General features: G+C 40.0%; 1 protein-coding gene across 3 annotated transcripts in view; it reads left to right on the top strand.

Annotated features, from left to right (window-relative positions):
• TBC1D22A (TBC1 domain family member 22A) overlaps nt 1-16,807 on the top strand; it is a 438,694-nt gene extending 421,887 nt beyond the window's left edge. For all 3 annotated transcript variants that reach the window (XM_084629309.1, XM_084629310.1, XM_084629311.1), the window contains one exon: nt 13,844-16,807. In XM_084629309.1, coding sequence (XP_084485435.1) covers nt 13,844-13,972 — 129 coding nt within the window. In that variant the 3' untranslated portion in view covers nt 13,973-16,807. The remainder of the gene's footprint in view (nt 1-13,843) is intronic.
• The last annotated feature ends 5,494 nt before the right edge of the window (nt 16,808-22,301 follow it).

The raw sequence follows: 22,301 nt of genomic DNA, 5'->3' as shown, positions 1-22,301 counted from the left end.
TTACTATTCTTTCGACTCATCGGGATGGTTTGTCCCTGTAACCTCAACAGGGATTCCTTGAAATACAGCCAGCTCTCCTGGACTCCTTTCCCCTTCATGTTAGTCCCCCAGGGGATCCTGGCCATCCGTTCCCTGAGGGAGTCGAAGTCTGCTTTCCTGAAGTCCAGGGTCCGTATCCTGCTGCTTACCTTTCTTCCCTGCGTCAGGATCCTGAACTCAACCAACTCATGGTCACTGCCTCCCAGATTCCCATCCACTTTTGCTTCCCCCACTAATTCTACCCAGTTTGTGAGCAGCAGGTCAAGAAAAGCGCCCCCCCCTAGTTGGCTCCTCTAGCACTTGCGCCAGGAAATTGTCCCCCACGCTTTCCAAAAACTTCCTGGGTTGTCTATGTACCGCTGTATTGCTCTCCCAGCAGATATCAGGAAAATTAAAGTCACCCATGAGAATCAGGGCATGTGATCTAGTAGCTTCCGTGAGCTGCCGGAAGAAAGCCTCATCTACCTCATCCCCCTGGTCCGGTGGTCTATAGCAGACTCCTACCACTACATCACTCTTGTTGCACACACTTCTAAACTTAATCCAGAGACACTCAGGTTTTTCTGCAGTTTCGTACCGGAGCTCTGAGCAGTCATACTGCTCCCTTACATACAGTGCTACTCCCCCACCTTTTCTGCCCTGCCTGTCCTTCCTGAACAGTTTATAACCATCCATGACAGTACTCCAGTCATGTGAGTTATCCCACCAAGTCTCTGTTATTCCGATCACGTCATAGTTCCTTGACATCACCAGGACCTCCAGTTCTCCCTGCTTGTTTCCAAGGCTTTGTGCATTTGTATATAAGCACTTGAGATAACCTGTTGATCGCCCCTCATTCCCAGTATGAGGCAGGAGCCCTCCCCTCACAGACATTCCTGCCTGTGCTTCCTCCCGGTATCCCGCTTTCCCACTTACCTCAGGGCTTTGGTCTCCTTCCCCCGGTGAACCTAGTTTAAAGCCCTCCTCACTAGGTTAGCCAGCCTGCTGGCAAAGATGCTCTTCCCTCTCTTCGTAAGATGGAGCCCATCTCTGCCCAGCACTCCTCCTTCATGGAACACCATCCCATGGTCAAAGAAACCAAAGCCTTCTCTCCGACACCACCTGCGTAGCCATTCGTTGACTTCCACGATTCGACGGTCCCTACCTAGGCCTTTTCCTTCCACGGGGAGGATGGACGAGAACACCACTTGCGCCTCCAACTCCTTTATCCTTCTTCCTAGAGCCACATAGTCTGCAGTGATCCGCTCAAGGTCATTCTTGGCAGTATCATTGGTGCCCACGTGGAGAAGCAGGAAGGGGTAGCGATCCGAGGGCTTGATGAGTCTCGGCAGTCTCTCCGTCACATCGCGAATCTTAGCCCCCGGCAAGCAGCAGACTTCTCGGTTTTCCCGGTCAGGGCGGCAGATAGATGACTCAGTCCCCCGGAGGAGAGAGTCCCCGACCACCACCACCCGCCTTCTCCTCTTGGGAGTGGTGGTCGTGGAACTCCCAACCTCAGGACATAGCATCTCATGCCTTCCAACCAGCGGAGTCTCCTTCTGCTTTCTCACCCCAGACATATCATCTGGTCCACTCTCCGCAACGATACCTGTGGAGAGAACATGAAAGCGGTTAGTTACCTGTGTCTGTGTTACTGGAACCCGGACATTCCGCTTACCTCTTACCAGAGTTGTTTCTGAGGCTGTGGGTGGCATTGTGTTCTGCACGGCTGAGGTTATGGGGCAAGTGATGGTGCTTTTCCACAATTTCAGCCTGTACACGTTGGCAGAAGCACTCTATGTAGAAGTCCAGTCTGTTGTTTCGACCTTCAGGAGGAGTCCACCCAGAATCCTTCTTTTTGTAGTCTTGGTAGGAAGGTCTATAGGTGTCCTCCACAAATAATGGCTGTTTCTGTGTAATTCACAGGGTAGGAGTATTGATTTTAAAAAAAAGTATTTAGAATCTGCGATTATGGGATTATGACAAATTTATGGATGGTAAAATGTACTATTGAAACAACTTGAGAATCCATTTAACATGCAATATTATGAAAGTTATTAAAATGCTAAATGGGAAAAAGCTACAGACTTCTAATCATCTTTAAAAACCTACATGACACTACAAAGCTAGCTAAAAGTAAATAAATTGCTTGCAAAGCACTTCCAACGTGAAAAGTGTTATATAAATGCTAAATATTATTAAAAATAGAAAACACCAAGGTGATAAGAAATCTTGCATTTTGAAAATGTAAAACTCTATTAGTCAGATGTATCAGGTCCAACCTCATATTAAGGAGAGGACCAAATCTTTTATATCCTTTGTTGTTGCTCCTTATTGGCTGTGTTGAGCCACTATTCCATTAACAGCTATCCTTTCAAAAAGTGCTGAGGCTGTGCATCATAACATGAGGCCCTAAAGGATGGGGATCTGTGGAAGCAGATGCATGAGGAGAAAATGTGACACTATGCTAATGAAAACTGGATCAGTTTAAACATAAATATGAAGTTAAAAAAAACCCTACCTGGCTAGACTCTATTAATTGTACCAGACTCTGTGGTGGCTTTGTGATGTGCTCAGATGGAGAGAGGAGACTTCCATGCTCATTTTCATTTGTAACCTGAGCAACAATAATAACCAGTCCGTTTGAGGTGAAAAGTACCGAGGGCCTGATCCTATAAGGTACTGAGTACCCTGAACTCCCACTGACATCTTAGGGAGTTGAGGGCACTCAGCACTCCTATGGAAGTTTTCAGCATCTTATAATATCAGACTCCAGGTCATTGTGCTACTAGTTCAACTCATAACATGATGTTCAATGTTCTTATTATAGCTTACTTGATGGTATTATACAGTGGTAAATTGTGTGTTTCCCTTATGGAATTGAGAGGAGATTTTTAAAAAAATTTATATATATATATATTTATATTTCTTATATTTTCTATATTTCTTTCTTTTTCTTTCTTCTTCTCTTTCTTTCTTCTCCAAAGCCGCAGACCAAGACACCTACAAAGTTTCAGCTTGGAGCAGATTTCTATGAATGAATTACTAACCCTTAGAAAAGAAGGATTGCTAGTAGGGCTGTCTATTAGTCACAGTTAACTCGTGCGATTAACTCAACAAAATTAATTGTGATTAATCACATCACTAAACCCAGTGAAATGTATTAAGTATTTTGGATGTTTTTCTACAGTTTCAAATGTATTGATTTCAATTACAACACAGAATACAAAGTGTACAGTGCTCACTTTATATTATTATTTTTATTAAAAATATTTGCACTGTAAAAATGATCAAAGAAACAGTATTTTTCAATTCACCTCATACAAGTACTGTAGTGCAATCTCTTTATAATGAAAGTTGAACTTACAAATGTAGAATTATGTGCAAAAAATAACTGTATTCAAAAATAAAACAATGTAAAACTTTAGAGCCTACAAGTCCTACTTCAGCTAATCACTCACACAAACAAGTTTGGTTACAATTTGCAGGAGATAATGCTGCCCACAACTTGTTTACAATGTCACCTGAATGTGAGAACAGGTGTTCGCATGGCACTTTTGTAGCCGGCATTGTAAGATATTTACGTGCCAGATATGCTAAACGTTCATATACCCCTTCATGCTTCGGCCACCATTCCAGAGGACATGCTTCTATGCTGATGATGCTCATTAAAAAAATAATGCCTTAAGGGAGAATTGTATGTCTCCTGTTCTGTTCTACCTGGATTATGCCATATATTTCATTTTCTAGACGACTCGGATAGTGACCCAGCACATGTTCGTTTTAAGAACACTTTCACAGCAGATTTGACAAAATGCAAAGAAGGAACTAACGTGAGATTTCTAAGGGGAGATACAGCACTCGACCCAAGGTTTAAGAATCTGAAGTGCCTTCCAAAATCTGAAAGGGACAAGATGTGGAGAATGCTTTCAGGTGTCTTAAAAGAGCAATGCTCCGATGCAGAAACTACAGAACCCAAACCACGAAGAAAGAAAATCAAGCTTCTGCTGGCGCCATCTGACTCAGATGATGAACATGCATCGGTCCACTCTGCTTTGGATCGTTATCGTGCAGAACCCATCATCAGCATTGACGCAGGTCTTCGGGAATGGTGGTTGAAGCATGAAGGGACATATGAATCTTTAGCACATCTGGCAGTAAATATCTTGCAATGCTGGCTACAACAGTGCCATGTGAATGCCTGTTCTCACTTTCAGGTGACACTGTAAACAAGTCGTGGGCAGCATTATCTCCTGCAAATTGTAACCAAACATGTTTGTGTGAGCGATTAGCTGAAGTAGGACTTGTAGGCTCTAAAGTCTTACATTGTTTTATTTTTGAATACAGTTATTTTTTGCACATAATTCTACATTTGTAAGTTCAACTTTCATTATAAAGAGATTGCACTACAGTACTTGTATGAGGTGAATTGAAAAATACTGTTTCTTTTATCATTTTTACAGAGCAAATATTTTTAATAAAAAATAAATATAAAGTGAGCACTATACACTTTGTATTCTGTGTTGCAATTGAAATCAATATATTTGAAAATGTAGAAAACATCCCAAAATATTTAAATAAATGGTATTCTATTGTTTAACAGTGTGATTAATCCCGATTAAATTTTTAATCGCGCGATTAATCACCCTTATATTTTTAATTGCTTGACAGCCCTAATTTCTAGTAGAAATGCTGATAAACCTGTCACCATAGCAGTATTATATAATTATATAATATATTATATATTCTAGTATTATAAAATAGCAAGTGGGTTCATAGCATATTAAAACCTATGTCCATACCTATTGTATCATTTTCCAACACCTCCTGAAAGATTTATGGAGGAAATAAAGTAAGCAAAACAACAGGAGACTAAACAAAGAAAGAAAGAAGAATGAAGATAAGCAAATAAATAAGAAGAAGAATAAAGAGAAAACCTACCTTATTTTCCTACTTATGAAAAGGCTTAAATTAAAAGGATTTGTACAGTTAAAGTTCTACTGATATAAAAGGCATATAGCTTCTCATTATTCTGTAAATATTAACCAGGACATTGAAGTTGTAGGGTCAAGTTTTTACACTTCTTCAATTTCTAACCTGTTTGAGAAAGTTTACTCACCTAAAGTCATTTCACCAGAGTCTTGCTACCATGAACAGATTATAATTCATCCTGCAGATGCATACACTCGAACAGCAGACAGTATCAAATCTCTTTGGTTATAATTTAATGTCAGATGATATTGTATCTTCCCTTTTTTACATTCTCTCTCTCTCTCTCTCACACACACACACAAGTAGAGACATTTCTTATTGTAAAATTGAACCATGCAAATTCAGTATTGTCATAAATATAAAGGGAAGGGTAACCACTTTTTTGTATACAGTGCTATAAAATCCCTCCTGGCCAGAGGCAATATCCTTTCACCTGTAAAGGGTTAAGAAGCTAAGGTAACCTCGCTGGCCCCTGACCCAAAATGGCCAATGAGGGGACAAGGTTCTTTCAAATCTGGAGTGGGGGGAAAAGGCTTTTGTCGGTCTGTTTGTGCGATACCTTTGCCGGGAACAGATGAAGGATGCAAGCCTTCCAACTTCCAAAGTTAGAAAGTAATCTAGCTAGAAAATGTGTTAGATTTTCTTTTGTTTTTTTGGCTTGTGAAATTCTCTGTGCTGGAGGGAATGTGTATTCCTGTTTCTGTGTCTTTTTGTAACTTAAGGTTTTGCCTAGAGGGATTCTCTATGTTTTGAATCTGATTACCCTGTAAAGTATTTACCATCCTGATTTTACAGAGGTGATTCTTTTACTTTTTCTTTAAATAAAATTCTTCTTTTAAGAACCTGATTGATTTTTCATTGTTCTTAAGATCCAAGGGTTTGGGTCTGTGTTCACCTGTACCAATTGCTGAGGATATTATTATCAAGCCTTCCCCAGGAAAGGAGGTGTCGGGCTTGGGGAGATATTTGCGGGGAAGACGTCTCCAAAGTGGTCTCTTTCCCTGTTCTTTGTTTAAATCGCTTGGTGGTGGCAGCATACCAGGTTTTTAACCTAAGCTGGTTCCCAAGGCAAGAAAGAAATCTATGCCTTGGGGAAGTTTTTAACCTAAGCTGGTAAGAATAAGCTTAGGAGGTCTTTCATGCAGGTCCCCACATCTTTACCCTAGAGTTCAGAGTTGTGAAGGAACCTTGACAAGTATCATAAGAAATAAAAACTAATTTCATCTGTTAGTCTTTAAGGTGCCACCAGACTCCTTGTTGTTTTTGTGGATACAGACTAAAACGGCTAACCCCTGATACTTAATTTCATCTGTATAGTCTGTCAAAACGTGCAGCCATTTTTGTAAATACAAACACCTTCAAGTTACTTGATTTGTAGTGATTCTCTACAATTTCTAAAGTTAGAATGTTGGATACAGTTTTGAGCCTTTGTCTTCGGTGAATAATTTAAATAGAATTATGGGCTAATTGACAGATTCCCCTGCCAGATGCCTTTACAGAAAAAAATTAAATGGACCAGAAAAATGACTGGTGGAAGCATGTTTCACAAACTGGTTTTCAAACTCATAGCGTCCTCATTCTAAAATATATTCTTCAACAGTTTATCACCAAAGAGTTTTTCATTAAAACAAATAATGTAAATAAAATAAACAAGGAGAGCAGCACAAATTAAAACTCTAAATGTGGATGGGAAAAGTGAATTACACTAATTAGTCTGGCTGCCTTACTTACACGTAGACCTTAATGGTTCTTGCTTTATCTTTATCTGTGAGAAAAATCAGAACAATAATCAAAGTTTATCTCAGTCACTACTAATTCCTCATCTTTGCTCTGTTTTAATTATAAACTGCTAAAATGAGTAGCTTTTAAATAGCCTTGTCAGGTACTTTGTTAAATATTGGTTAGCAGATGCTATGTATCTCCTCTGACTGAAAGGCATAAAAACATACTTCTCTTAGGCTAGTTCACATTCAGGCTACAATGAACACTCCCCTGGCATGTTTGGCATTAAAAGAAAATGTCATTTTCTTGAGGAGGTATTTTTCAGGTTATGCTTTTTATTTTTAACAAGTCGTAAGGTTTATTTTTACCCAGATCTGTTTTGAAGCTCTGTTAAGCAATATGTCTGAGTAAGATCAACCTCATCTTAAGTAAATTACTGAAGTGATGTGTCTTGGTGATTGCTAATTACCTTACTTGGATTTATAATGCATATCCCCCGATCAGGACCAATCTTACTTTCTTGAGCAGTTACAGGGCCTGATCCTTTTCCTATCTGTGTTAATGGCAAAATTCCCCTTTATTTCAATGAGAATAGGATTGGTCCCTCAACAAGTGACTTTGCCATGGATTTACGTATTCAGCACTGATGAAAATCATGAATTGAGTTTGGAAGTAATCATAGAAGCATTTAAGCAGAGTTGTTGTTTTTTAAGAGGAACCCTCTATCTTATTTAAGCACTGTGTTAAATTTAGTACCATGTTCAAATGAAAGATGAACTTTCATGATGTAATTTTGCATATGGCATTTTTCATGTGGTCTGGTGGATTGTGTTCTCCAGGAACTCCTGGGTTCTGAATCCAGCTTTCCAACAGACACATTCTGTGGCCTTGGAAGACAAGTCACTGTCTTTGGTTGTTTCCACATATGTAAAAAAACCACAATGTGGTTTGTCAATTTATCTGACAGGTGTGATGAGACAACCAGTAAGTTAATATATCTGCAGTAAGCTAATATCTACAGTGCTTTGAAAAAGATAAATATAGCATATAATAAATATTATGGAATATTATTTATTTAGTGGTAGTAGTTTTATTCCTTTTAATCATTGTGCAGTCAGTAAGGATTTATAAAAATATTCATCAAGATGATTTCAAGGGCTAAAAAAAAGAAAGTTAGTTTGTCACCATTTTATGATTTTCAAAATACAGTATAATTGTCACATCTATTTAAGGGAGAGTATTACACCTTGATGCTTTGTATTTGCAATAAGTGTTTTCTGTCTGAAATTTGTAACAATTTTTATCACTTGAAGAATATGAATGCATATTTAAAGAGGCTCTAATTTTTAAATCTGTTTGAAAAACATTATATTCTAAAATTATTTTTTCAGCATGTTTGTAACTTTCATAAAAATGAAAGCTATTTATCTGTATTACTATGTCCTTTTAAAAACACAGTCTTTTATGAATATTAAATGAAACTAAGTAATATATTAACAACAACAACAAAAGCCCACATTTAGGGCTGCTGACATATACAGGACTTCTCCTGCCGCTGATTTTAGGAACTTCTAAATGTTAACGCTAATCTCCACTTTCATTTTTAAAAAATTACCTTTCTTGTCCTTGTGCTGATAGCATTGCAAATGGAACTGATCATTGAGGAAGAAAGTTTGTCAAGATGGCTTTTCCTACAGGATTCATATTTATTCACAGTGCCCACTCCAGGTATAGTGGGTTGCTCCTTGGGACCTATGAAACAGTTCACTCAGTTTTTAGGGAGACTTGCCCATATCAGCGTAGGTGACTCCTTTCACGGCAGCAAATCTAGCCCTCTCTGGCTAGAAGGGTGGCAGCTCAGAAGCAGCCTGGCATAGTGAACTAAGTATATGACTGAGAAAAAGATTCCTCCTGCTAATTTTGGCTCTGAAACTGACTTCCAGTGTGGTCTTAGTCAAGTAATTTAACATATTTGCATTAGTTTCTTTATCTGTTGAATAGGATAGCAGACCCCTCTGAAGTAGTTAAGTGTTTGTTCTGACATTTAGTTAGTTTATGTTTTATAAAGCACTACACAAATGTTAAAGTTCACAAAAGGAAGCACAATCCTACAATGGTTTTGGAGCTAGTTGGCTCCAAGCTTTTTTGGACATGAGCTCCCCCTTGAAATAATATTTTCAGATTTTGTCAGTTGTGTCAGACCCCAGTACAGGCATCTGAGCTGTACTTTTTCTGTTCTGGGAGGGTATTGGTAGTCCCAGAGATCCGCTTTACTGTTTGTATAAGGTCAGTCCACTAAATTTGAGAGTGTTTCAAAGAATCATCTCTCTAAACTTTTGCAAAATCAACAGGCTGAGTCCACAATTTAGTGGTGTGAACCCTATGTAGAGAAGTCTTAGGTTTGTGGGTAAGTTATGAATAATAGTTTCATACAACCACCAAATAGGGTAGAATAGACTCTGACAATAATATATTTTGAATAAGATAGGAAATTGGTTAAATATAAAGTTTGATCTCATGTAATGACACATCACTTGACAATTGAGTGAACATTTCTAAAAACTTTCTGTATGATCTTCATTAAAAAAGCAAAAACAGAAGGCCATATCCTTAGATGGCATACATTAATTATGCCAGTTTATACCATAGGAGGATGTGGTCCAGCAAATGTAGAGATTGTTGATGACAAGGTTAAAACGGCTAATTTCTCAGAACTGCATATGACCATAATTTAATTTTGTGACTGTGACTAGTGTATTGTTCAAAATAAATTTGTTCAGATTAACCATCTCAATTTTTTTGTGAACTCTGTAGTTTTCTCTGTTTAAAAGAGATTCCTACTCTATAGTGCTAATCTGTTAATTACAGTTAGCAACACAGCTGTCAAACAAGCAGAAGGAAATTCAATGACAAAAATTTTGGCACTTTGGCAACTGTCTTAACACTTACATGACTGCACTTGCGAGAGCACATTTTAAAAGATATTCTGATGCTTTTTCTGTTGTACTGCTAATTATCAGCTATAGTTATGCTTGTCAGATTTATAATACTGCTTGTTTTACAACTTCCTTTTTCTATCTTACAAAACAAGATTCCTTAAAGCAAGCGATACCTTAAGCTACCGGGAAGCAGATGAAGCCATGTTAGATCCAGGTCCAGGCACCTGAACTGAGATCAGGGAGCCTGTCTCTCTTGGACTCTCGATGACATACACACACCTGCCACCCATGGGCCCATGCAGCCTGGAGGAGGGAGGAAGCTGCCTGATTGAAATGCAGAGGGGACAAGAGCTAGACCTGTGGTGGGATCAGGGAGAATATACTGGGATTAGAAGCTTGGGGGAGTGAATTGGAAACTGGGACTAGCTGGGCATGGAGACTGGGGTGAGAAGTGTAAGGAATGGAGACTGGGTCTGGCTGGGTGAGAAGACTAGGACTGGAACAAAGAGCCAAGGGTAGGGAAGAGACAGGACAGAGACAAGTTGGAGGGGATGGTGCAGAAATGGTCATGCTTAGCAGGAACATGTGGAAGAGTTTACATCCACTTAAGCAGAGGTCCCCAAACTGTGGGGCCCGAGGGCATAGAGGAACTTTTGGGGGTTTGCAGCTGGGGCCTGGGCCAGCCCCCATAGGGGGTAGGGAGGGAGCGCCACCCAGCTCTGCTCCCGCTTCCAGCTGTGGCCTGAGCCTCAGCCCCCTTACCCCTGTCCACATCTTTCCCGTCTCCACACCGTGGAACCGTGGCCCTGCTCCCAGCCCTGACTTGGGAGGGGGCAGACAGGGTAAGCGGTGGGGGCATAAGGTAAAAAAATTGGCCACAGCTGGACTAAAGCATGCTCCCCTCCAGAGCCTGGAATGGAACCCAAGTTCCCTGAATCTCACCATTCCTCTATTACCAAATATCAATGAAACCTACTGGCAAAGTGTCCCATCCCCCTTTAGTTCTGGTCCACAAAGAAGATTACAACCTACTACTACTATCAGTTACTCAATTCACTCAAGAGACAGAAGGTTATGTGATGAATCTTAAGATTTGAACTCTGGTAATGACCCATATGGATATCAATATGTTGCCATGTGAAGGAATGTCTTTTCAGGTTCCTTTTTTAAAAACCTAGGAAATTATACAAAAAAAGCCCTTGTGTTAAATGAGCATCATTAAGGTTGCAAAGTCATGCACTCGGAAGTTAGGAAATGCCAGAATTAAGGTTTTCTGTGCCCTTGTGAGTATGTATTATGATAGCCTTTAATTATATGATTCTATATTATGTTTTCCACAGGGCACAGAATGGACAGTGCTCACTGAATGAACAGCTATTCAATATTTTGTTTTCTCCTTGTTGTTCAATGCCTTATGTACTGCACACTATTCAAACAGTGCTCTGAAGGCAGAATTTCTAATTTTCTCATGCTTTCAATGGCAGTTATTGCTATGGAAGCTGAATACTTCACAAATGTTAGTTAATTTATTACCCAGCACCCATGTGAGATAAGTGGGTATTATCCCCATTTTACAGACAAGGAGCGGAGGCATAGAGGGATTAAGGTAAAAATAATCCATTGATTTTGGGTACCCTATTTGAGACACCTAAGATCTGATTTTTCAGAGTACATAGTATATAAAAAGAAAGAGTACTTGTGGCACCTTAGAGACAAATTTATTTGGGCATGCGCTTTCGTGGGCTAAAACATGAAGTGGGTTTTAGCCCACGAAAGCTTATGCCCTCATAAATTTGTTAGTCTCGAAGGTGCCACGAGGACTCCTTGTTCTTTTTGCTGATACAGACTAACATGGCTACCACTCTGAAATAGTATCATATAGCACTCTTTTCTATTCAAAGCACAGCTTCCATTGACTTCAGTTGTTCCTGTGAGTGCTCAACACTTCTGCAAATGAGACCATAGGGTCTTAAATTAGGTGCCCAGAAAATGAGAGAGAGACTATTAGTGACTACCTATGAAAAGCTTGTTTAAGTAACTTAATGAGCATCACGTGTGAACTGTTTGACACAGGGAGGGATAGAATCTAGTTCTCCAGGTTAGTATTCAGCTTTCTTAAGGATGAGACCATCTTGTTTCTTTCTGCAATCTTCCGCCTCATTTGCTACCCACCTTCCAACGAGTGCAACAGATGAAGCCAGGGTCCTACAGACAACAGTTCCCTTAACTACACAGCCCTGATTCATTGTCTCTCAAGTGGTACAGGAATGTCCTAACTACTGACAGGAGATGAATTTGAAAGTTTGTAGCAAATACATAAACAAACACATAATTATATTTTTAAAGGGAAGAGAAAGGTACAGATAAATTATTATTACAATTGGAGAGGTGACCTACTGCCTGTCAGAGACTTCTTCATAATGTACCAGGGAAGGTGAAAGGCCCCTTAATAGTTGATCAGTCTTTATTATTGGGGGGAATTCCTTTCCAGCCCAGACATTCTGATTAGCCATGGCTCTGGCCATGTAAGCAAGGACAATTGTACAATGTCTTATACTGAAAGGTCATGCGAAGGTTAACAAGGATGTATTTTGGCTGACCAAAATCGATGTGTGAGGAACCATGCTCTTTCTGGTCACTGGGTGATAGAGCAGGAAGAAAACCGGTTCTCCCAGTGACCCCTTATCCCCCAAAAAGTGGAGTCAACTGCCAATCCTTGTAAACCATTGGAATTTAATCTTATCCATGATGGATTTCACATACTCCAACCACAGCTGTTCAGTTGGCCAACAGCACATTTGAAATGCCTTCTGATACCATGTGGCCACAGTAATACATAATTCCCATAGTGGTAGGAATCCATATTTTAGAAAAATATTTGTATATGTTTTAGTTATTATTTCAAAGTATTGTTGGAAGTGAAACCTATTTTAATCTGTTAAAAAATTGATAATGAATGATGAAGTAAACTGAACTAATGTGATCTTCCAAAAAATCCCCCGAGTTGTGGGTATTAAGTAGTCTTACAGATACTTCAGAATTGCATTGTTTTTGTCAGTGTATAAATAAGGGAGCAGTTAAAAAAAAATGCAAAAAGCCAGATTTTATCAGATTTAATTTTTCTATGCGTGCGTTACTTTATGTAAAGGCCAGCTGGATGGAATTTTAATCTCCAGCATTTCAGGTGGCTCAGTACTAGACAGTTCTATGCACCATCCATTTAGTGAACCTGGGTTACAAAATTAGCTTCTGAACCTGAATGTGCAGCATAGTCAGTAAGTTACGGTAATGGCAGTGCACTGCGTTTCACCTTGAAAATAGAGAAGTTATGGTAACATGAAATAAAATAAGTATTTATTTTATAACCTTCTAAGAAATGAGTATAGGATTGATATGCCAGAATGATCAGAGCTAGCATAATGATCGTTGAAGTGACCTGGGTAAGAATTGTTAGTAACTGTAACTAGATCCTTGATTCAAATCAAAAGACCCATGGAATGTACAATACTTGTTTTCCATCTTAGCTCTCTTAAAATTCCAGACAAGAGGTGAGTGGAAATTGGAAAGAATTCTCAGTACTTACATGATGCTGTATTCAGTTGCAATTTGCAACTGTGGAACCAGAAATTGTGATTAAAATAACTGGGGAAATAAATTAAATTACTATTTATATTAAGCAAATTTACTGTAATTTGATAAAACTAGATGGGAGGAAGGATAGTCCCATAAAGGTAACAGATTGGGACTCTGGAGATTGGAGTTTAGTTTCTATTTCTGCCAGTGACTTTCAGTCTGACCTTGGGCATTAGATCCCAGTGCTTCAGTCCCCCATCTGTAAAATGTGGATAAGTATTCCTTTCCCCTCACTCTTTGGCTGCTTTGTTTATTTAGATTTGCTAGGTGTTTGTTGTTATGTGTTTGCCTAGCATGTTTAATGCACAAATGGAGGCCTAGACATTACCACAGTACAAATAATAATAATAGATTGTAAACTTTTCAGGGAAGAAACGATCTCTTACAATGTGTAGGGATAGCACTTAACACAATGGGGTCTCACTTGTTGGTTGGGCTTTCAGGGCACTACACAAATACAAATAAATAATAACAAGCTCACTATATTACAATTCTATTTTAACACCATTCATCTTCCTATTTCTTTTGTTTCTCCCCAGGAGTTGCTGATTTTTTTACAGAATTTGCCCACAATGCACTGGGGAAATGAAGATATGAGTGTTCTCCTAGCAGAAGCCTACAGACTGAAGTTTGCATTCGCAGATGCCCCCAATCATTACAAGAAATGAGTATAAAGAACCAGGAATTTTAAGACCAGCTTGTTCTGGAATATTATGGCTTTCTTTATTCTGGTTAGCACTTTCACATAATTACTAATCATTGCATTTAAATAAAGAATTTTGTGAGCATTTACAAAATGAGATTGGAATACCAAAGAGATGGACTGACCAGGATATTGAATATTATATTAACATAAAAGTGAACTTTCTTGCTCAACATATAAAAGCAACATAAGTTCAATTAAGTTTCAGAGTATTTCATTTTTCTTACTTTGATAATTTCTGGAATTATGTATGAATATGGAATGCATTTTACATTCATCTCTGCCTAGTGATTGTCATGTGTCCATGAGCCTTAAAATCTGTTATGGGAATGATTGTGAGCTTGTATAATTATTCCTATCTAAGCAATACTAGTCTCTGATACCTTTTCCTGCTTATATTTGTCTGTGATAGGAATGATTCCCCTTGGCAGAAAACAAGGACAAATCATGGGTATGAAGGTGAATTTGGAACAGTGGGGCTCACAAGTGTTTTTATTGTTTTTTTTTATTTTGAACCGGAGAGAACATTTAAATCTTATTTTGTGTTGATACAGAGAACCAAAATAGGAAAATTCTACAGTAATAACACAACATATGGAATCTGAATAGGTGGCACAATTTGCACATTTTCTAGAAGTCATTAAGGTTGTCCTGAAAGCTCTCTGAGGCCCTGTGCACCACTGTAACCACATGTTAAGGATTTAAGTGACGCTTAAGGATACATGTCAGTATTGGATGAAATTCTCCCATAAGCCTTATATTTTGGAATATTTCTAAAACACACTGAATAAATTAAGAAATATGCTTTTTCTGTCATGGTAAACAAATTCATAATTATTAAGTTTTTAAAAGACTTGAATGTTTGTCCGCATGAAAGTTCACTTGTAAGGATTTTATATTCAATGGCTTAATTTACAATGCAAAAATGTTTTAAATATCAGATATTGCCTTATGATCCATTTCTAACATGTTAGAAAAGGAAAAAATATTAATACTTGTGTACTTCACCTATTTGTTGACTGGCTTGCTTGATGGTTTGTTCTCTCATTGTGATGCAGGGGAAGAGCAAAGATTGCTCCTATCACCAAGCAGCCCAAATCCCCCTTTGCAACATTAGAAGAATAAAAAATCCCCCCAAAACTTTCTACAGTTAATGTTCCTTCATATAATCACAGGGTTCTGAATGAATTTTTACAGACCCTTAATTTACTATACTGTAAATGGAGTGTTTATTTTCAGGGAAACTTATAAAATAGGAGTTCTGCCTGAAGTTGAGAACTGCAAGGGGCACAATATATTAGGAACTCACAGTTGTTTTACTTTTAACACATTTCCAGAGTGAGTTACACAGTGTTAATGGCACAAGTGTAGACGTAGAAATGCACTTTGTAGTTAGGGGAATAAAGATCTTCAGGAGGACTTTGTCTTAAGATATAATAATAATGAATTATTTGCAATGTCTTACAAAATATTATCCCTAAGTTGGCTTGTTTCTTTTTCTTTGGGGGGACGGGACGGTTTGACATTAGCTAAATTACCTGTTTTGTGGGCCATGGTTCTTGACAGTGTTTTGACTAATTTAATAGCAGAATCAAGATACATCAGAATCAAGGCATCAGCTTGTGCTATTATATGGGATTTGTCTTTTAAAATGGCATGAAGTTGCTGATGGAGAGGAAGGAACCAACTTAATTCATAAACTGATGTTTAGTATCTAGGGCATGATTCTGTTCCATTGAAGTCAAAGAGACTCAGTCGAAGCAGGATCAGGCTTCTTGGATTACTGTATTTGTGCTTAAACTACATAGTCTATGTGTCCATCTTAAATATTAGTGTAGTCTCAACGCTGGTGTTTATCTTTAATGGTCTAGTCACAGTGTGTCTAGAATTAACCTTAAGTTGACAAAGAATGTCATATTGTGCCTAACCGAATATCTACCAGTAACAGAATACACAAAGCCTGAAACTTTTATGTGACCATTTGTGGTAGTTTATATCTATAAAACATAAATAAAAATAATCCATTAATAGAGATTCAAATTATTGTAACTAATTCAAAAGAGAGAAAGCACACAGCAGTAAGCATATAATGTTTTGTGGGATTTGTATAGTGAACTTTTTTTATCAAGACGTTATTTAGGTAGTTATACAGAACATGAAAAGTCGACCCAAAGTTGTTTGCTGTGTTAGATGCTACTATGTAACATTTATAAAGCTTGGTATGTATTTTTAAAGTTTCCTTCACAAGATACACTGATGTTGATTGGTATGTCTTCCAAATTCAAGTGGTAAATATCACTTTCTTTAAAGGAAATGCTGTCATGCCCCCAAAAGGGGCCACATTTGCTGCTGTGCCCATGTCAGAATTGAAAGATTGTACTTAAGCACATTGCTTAATGTGGGTGTTGGGGAGTTTCCTAATGTACTGATTATATAGAGAGGATATTTTAGTACACAGGAGGCCAACCTATTTTTATGTAAAATCTCTCCCAATTTATAATACCATAAAACTTAACAGAAAAAACATTTCACTTTATAAAAGTAATTCTCCTTATGTTTTCATAAATAAGCATCTCAGGCAAAGTGTCGTTCCAGCCACACTGTTACCTAGAGAGAGGAAATAACTTTCTCTGTCATTTTTACATCCATAGGCCTATTTTTCAAAATCAAGAATCAGAATATTAAAATTGGTTTGTAATTTGTATTTTCTTATGGGTCAAAGATTTTAAACATATGGGAGGCATCTTGACACATCATTAGTGAGTCCAATCTGTAATTTAATAAAATTGATATGAAAACACTGAAGGCTGTGTTGTCTAAAATGCAATGTCTTATGGGATTTTTGTAATAAAAATGTACAATATAGAGAAACAGCTTTATGGCTTCAGTATTCACAAAGAAGTGTAAATAACAAATTAATCAACTCTGTAAATATAATACATGGGAGAACAGAAGATTCTCAGCTTGAACTCTTATGTACATCTCTAATACATATAACAAATCATGTTACAATTTTCTTTGGCTTATTTTCATATGGAAAAACCCATGAATTTGTATTTAACTTCAGAACTATAAAATAAAATATAAGTATACAAAGTTCAGTTGTATTTTTTGACAAAGAGAGAGATCATAGTTTCAATAGACACTGCTTAAAAACTGTAAAATTAATAAAAGATAATACAATAAACACATATTTCTATAGTAATGTGTTATGTAGCATAGAAAGCACTTTTAAAATCAGAGATATTCGGAATTGTATCATTTTTATAGTAGTAATACACTTCCAATCCTGTATCACAAACCACTAAACTTAATGGGCCAAGTTCTGCTTTCATTTATATTTCTGTGACTCCCTGCCTTGAAGACTTTACAAGCTAATAAGACAAGCAACATACCACGGTATATCCCTGCATAATGAGCCACATGAAGGGAGGCACAGGGATGTTTCCACAAGAAGCAGATGAGGCAGGTATAGTTGGCAGAGCAGAGGTGGTGGAGGAGGGAAATGCAATAAAAAAACAAGAGCCAATCAGTGGGGAGTTGCAGAGTTGTGAAGGGCATTGTGAAAGTGAGGACAAGGAGCTTAAACTTAATGTGATGAAATAGCAAGAACCAGTGGAAGGATTGATTGGGGTGGGTGGGGGGGGAGGGGTGATTTGGTAAGAACAGTGAACTAGAAAGATGAACCTTTGGAGGATGATATGGGTATTAAGGTAGCCACAGTGCAGGTACAATAGTCACGATGGGGGAATGTCGTTGTCTAGACAGAAAGAAAAAGGATGGCACATAAAAATGCTTTGCAGACCCAGTTTTTCTTCAAGAGCAAGAGAGAGGGAAGTGCTACAGACAACCATTATGTTCCATATTTGAAGCACAGGAAGAACTGTGACCAAGTTGAAGGTCTCACATTCAGTGACCCTTATGCTTCTACATCAGGTACGCTCTTTTGAAAATCTCACCTGCTTAGTTTAAGTTGACCAAAAGGTGTCAGAGAGGCAGGATTGGGGAGAGAGATGAGAAAGAGAGGATGTAAAGTGAGCCGAGGATAGAGACAAGCCCAGTGAGTTATCTCAGGTAACAATGCCATGGAGAGCGAGAAAGTGGAGCCTCCAAATGAGAAGATGAACAGCAGGAGGTGAAGATAAGGTCTGGAAAACCAAGCGAGAATGAAATTTCAAGGAGGCTGAGGATGGAATAGAGGTCCTAAGAATTGACCAGGAAAAACCAAAAGCAGTTTATTTTATTTATGTATGTATTTTATTTATTTTGAATATATAAAATATAGCAACAGGTACCCATCCAATGTGCCGAGTGTGTCCTAAAGGTTTAAATATAAAATAATAGGAAAGGACTGTCCCAAACATTGGCCCACTCCTCCTTCAACAGCCTGAAACAGAGAGATCAAAAATGGGCTTTTGCAGCTTGCCTGAAAGGTTAACAAATCTAGGCTCTGGTGGGTGGGGAGTAAAGGGTGGACGGAGACCATTCGAAAACCAAAGGCCCCTCACTGAGAACGCCCTGCTAGCACCTTCCCATCCTTCATATCAAGGGACTCCACCTCAAATCCCTCTGCTGATCACAACTGTAGCAATGTGTCACGAGGAGAGAGATAATCTTGGAATCTTGGCTAGCCTGGTTCCACTAACTCTTCCAGCTACAACCACTTGCCACCCATCCCCACCAACATATGGTTATGTAAAATGTTCCAGTACACTTCAGGATAAAACAGTGTGTTATAGTGAACTAACAAACAGCATTAGGTGAAGCTAATTTCTTAGGATTTAAATGCACCCTTCCAAGCCATAAAATTTGTGTGTGTGCAGCCTTTTAAACAGCAAGGTTACTTAACCTAGGGCTGTCTTAAATGTTCGAGAAATAAATCCTGTCACCATTCTCAAATTCTGTGGGTCTAATCACACATATCTGCAAGTAAACATCAATGTTCCCTCTAATTTTTGACAGGCCGTGTGCACAAAAAATTTCTTCTGCGCACATTATTGTGCTTCTGTGCAAATTTTTGTGCACGTGGTGTTTCACCCTGTGCGCGGGGTTTAGGATCTGTGTGTGCGTGCACGCACACAGCTTAGAAGGAACAGTGGTACACATGTAACCCCAAGGAGATTACCCAGATTCCTGGGGCTCCGTCTGCTGGCAGCTCAGGGAGAGGCACACTGTGCCTGGTAGGGAGGGAGAGCCAAGGCAAACTCAGAGACAGCCTGGCAACCAATAGGGAGTGAGATGCCCTTCCCAGGGAGTTCAGGAAAGGGGAGAAGCCATTTTGAGTCAGTCTGGAGCCAGCCAGGGCAAGGGCTAGCTGGTGAGTCCAAGGCCTGCATGCAGGGTTCCCTCTGAGAACTGGCCTCTTGGGACCTGAAAGCAAGATCCCTCAGCTGGGCTTTTCCCTCTCCACTGATGACTCCCAGTTTGTAGAGTTTTGCTGGGAAACTTCCCCAGCCAGGCTGAGTTCGCCCTCCAGCTCCCTAAGTGAGACCAGTCGCCACATGGTCAGCTCTGCTCTGGCTACTAGTCCAGGGCTGCTGCCTGCTGTGTATGTGTCTGGACACTGGGCTGGGAGACTACCATTTGGATGTTAGTGTAGTTGTGTAACCTGCACCTGGAGCCCTGCACCCGTTTGCGGTGAGGGGAAATCCTGGGACTGAAGCAGCCTGATTCCTGCCTGAAGAGGATCCCTGCCAGCAGAGATCCCCTCTGCAGTGACTGAGGAGTCCAGAGTCATCTCTGAACCTGAGGATCTTTCATGAACTTTGTGAGTGCACCATATTTTAGTTAGGGAATTTTGGAGGGGGGGAACCCCCTACTCCCTGAACTGTGTCCTTGTTTCTTGACTTTAGCAAAGCTTTTGACACGGTCTCCCACAGTATTCTTGTCAGCAAGTTAAAGAAGTATGGGCTGGATGAATGCACTATAAGGTGGGTAGAAAGCTGGCTAGATTGTCGGGCTCAACGGGTAGTGATCAATGGCTCCATGTCTAGTAGGCAGCCGGTATCAAGTGGAGTGCCCCAAGGGTCGGTCCTGGGGCTGGTTTTGTTCAATATCTTCATAAATGATCTGGAGGATGGTGTGGATTGCACTCTCAGCAAATTTGCGGATGATACTAAACTGGGAGGAGTGGTAAATACGCTGGAGGGCAGGGATAGGATACAGAGGGACCTAGACAAATTGGAGGATTGGGCCAAAAGAAATCTGATGAGGTTCAATAAGGATAAGTGCAGGGTCCTGCACTTAGGACGGAAGAACCCAATGCACAGCTACAGACTAGGGACCGAATGGCTAGGCAGCAGTTCTGCGGAAAAGGACCTAGGGGTGACAGTGGACGAGAAGCTGGATATGAGTCAGCAGTGTGCCCTTGTTGCCAAGAAGGCCAATGGCATTTTGGGATGTATAAGTAGGGGCATAGCGAGCAGATCGAGGGACGTGATCGTTCCCCTCTATTCGACATTGGTGAGGCCTCATCTGGAGTACGGTGTCCAGTTTTGGGCCCCACACTACAAGAAGGATGTGGATAAATTGGAGAGAGTCCAGTGAAGGGCAACAAAAATGATTAGGGGTCTGGAACACATGAGTTATGAGGAGAGGCTGAGGGAGCTGGGATTGTTTAGCCTGCAGAAGAGGAGAATGAGGGGGGATTTGATAGCTGCTTTCAACTACCTGAAAGGGGGTTCCAAAGAGGATGGCTCTAGACTGTTCTCAATGGTAGCAGATGACAGAACGAGGAGTAATGGTCTCAAGTTGCAGTGGGGGAGGTTTAGATTGGATATTAGGAAAAACTTTTTCACTAAGAGGGTGGTGAAACACTGGAATGCGTTACCTAGGGACGTGGTAGAATCTCCTTCCTTAGAGGTTTTTAAGGTCAAGCTTGACAAAGCCCTAGCTGGGATGATTTAACTGGGAATTGGTCTTGCTTCGAGCAGGCGGTTAGACTAGATGACCTTCTGGGGTCCCTTCCAACCCTGATATTCTATGATTCTATGATTCTAAGGGTTTGGCCATTTTATAACCTGCTGCATATTAAACCTGTGAGGGGATTTACCACCTTCTCCCACTTGTGAGTCCTTTGGGCTGTACTGAACCCAGTCAGCCACAGTGCTAAACCACTGCAGAGAAGAATTTTGTGGTCATAGGTCATCAAGGGCACCAATAAAGTACGTGTACCAACGGGACACTAACCTTACATTTGCTACATCAGGTCCCGTGACTGGGGAAAGTGAGGGGTATTATCACCATGGGCACCGGTAACCCTAAAAATGGTGTTTTAACCTGTTACGTTATATTTGTCTCCTGTTTAATATAATTATTGTGTTTGTGTTTGTGTTATTTCTTGGAAGTCTCCAACTATCTGGTAAGTAAGTGGGGATTACCCTGTGGTTAGAGTTTTCCTCGGAAGCTGCCCTGGTGACCCTGCCAGGAAGGAGCGAGGGGGGTGAAGGCTCCGCCAAATAAATTAATAGGAAAAAATAAAGAAGATACACCCTGCTGAGTGGATGGAGGGATCCAGAAGAACCCAGACCTTTCCATCAAAACCTGAAAGCAGATAGGCATTAAAGAAGGTAACCGGGTGGAGAGGGGGCACTACACCCACATGTTCACTCTGCCAGTTACCTGGTGGTTGGAAAAGAGGTGCAAGAAGATTCGCTAGAAGCATCCTCTGGCCAATAAACATTTAATTTTTAATAGATTTTTATGAAAAATGGTTGTCATGACTTTGTCATTCAGCTTCAGAAAGTTTGTACTGCAGATTTGTTGATGGTTTTCTTAGCTCAGCTGCTTATTGTCCATGGATTTGTTGGCCGGCCAGAGGCTTTTTGCTTGTAGATCATAGATATTGTAAGTTTCTCCACCTGTGCCTTCGTGGTCAGCCAGAGAGGTGGAGAAAGCACAGGCCTTCTTTTTCAAGGGTTTTGGAGTCACAAGGTCAGAAGGCATGAGCAGTGGTTTCACCATTTCCTCCAACTTTTCAGGATTATGCATTCCTTTTTCCTCTCCCTTGTAATTTCTCCTCAGGAATTCCTTAGTTCAGTGGTTCCCAAACTTGTTCTGCCTCTTGTGCAGGGAAAGCCCGTGGCGGGTTGGGCCGGTTTGTTTACCTGCCGTGTCCCGAGGTTCGGCTGATCACGGCTCCCAGTGGCTGTGGTTCGCTACTCCAGGCCATTTGGACCCACTGGAAGCAGCGTGGGCTGAGGGACGTACTGGCCACCGCTTCTAGCAGCTACCACTGGCCTGGAGCAGCGAACCGCTGCCGCTGGGAGCCGCGATCGGCCGAACCTGCGGTCGCT

This window comes from Lepidochelys olivacea (assembly GCF_965140295.1).
Source record: "Lepidochelys olivacea isolate rLepOli2 genome assembly, chromosome: 1".
Lineage (NCBI taxonomy): Eukaryota > Metazoa > Chordata > Testudines > Cheloniidae > Lepidochelys > Lepidochelys olivacea.
The sequence above is the reverse complement of the archived record's forward strand: the minus strand, read 5'-3'. Positions and strand labels throughout refer to the sequence as shown.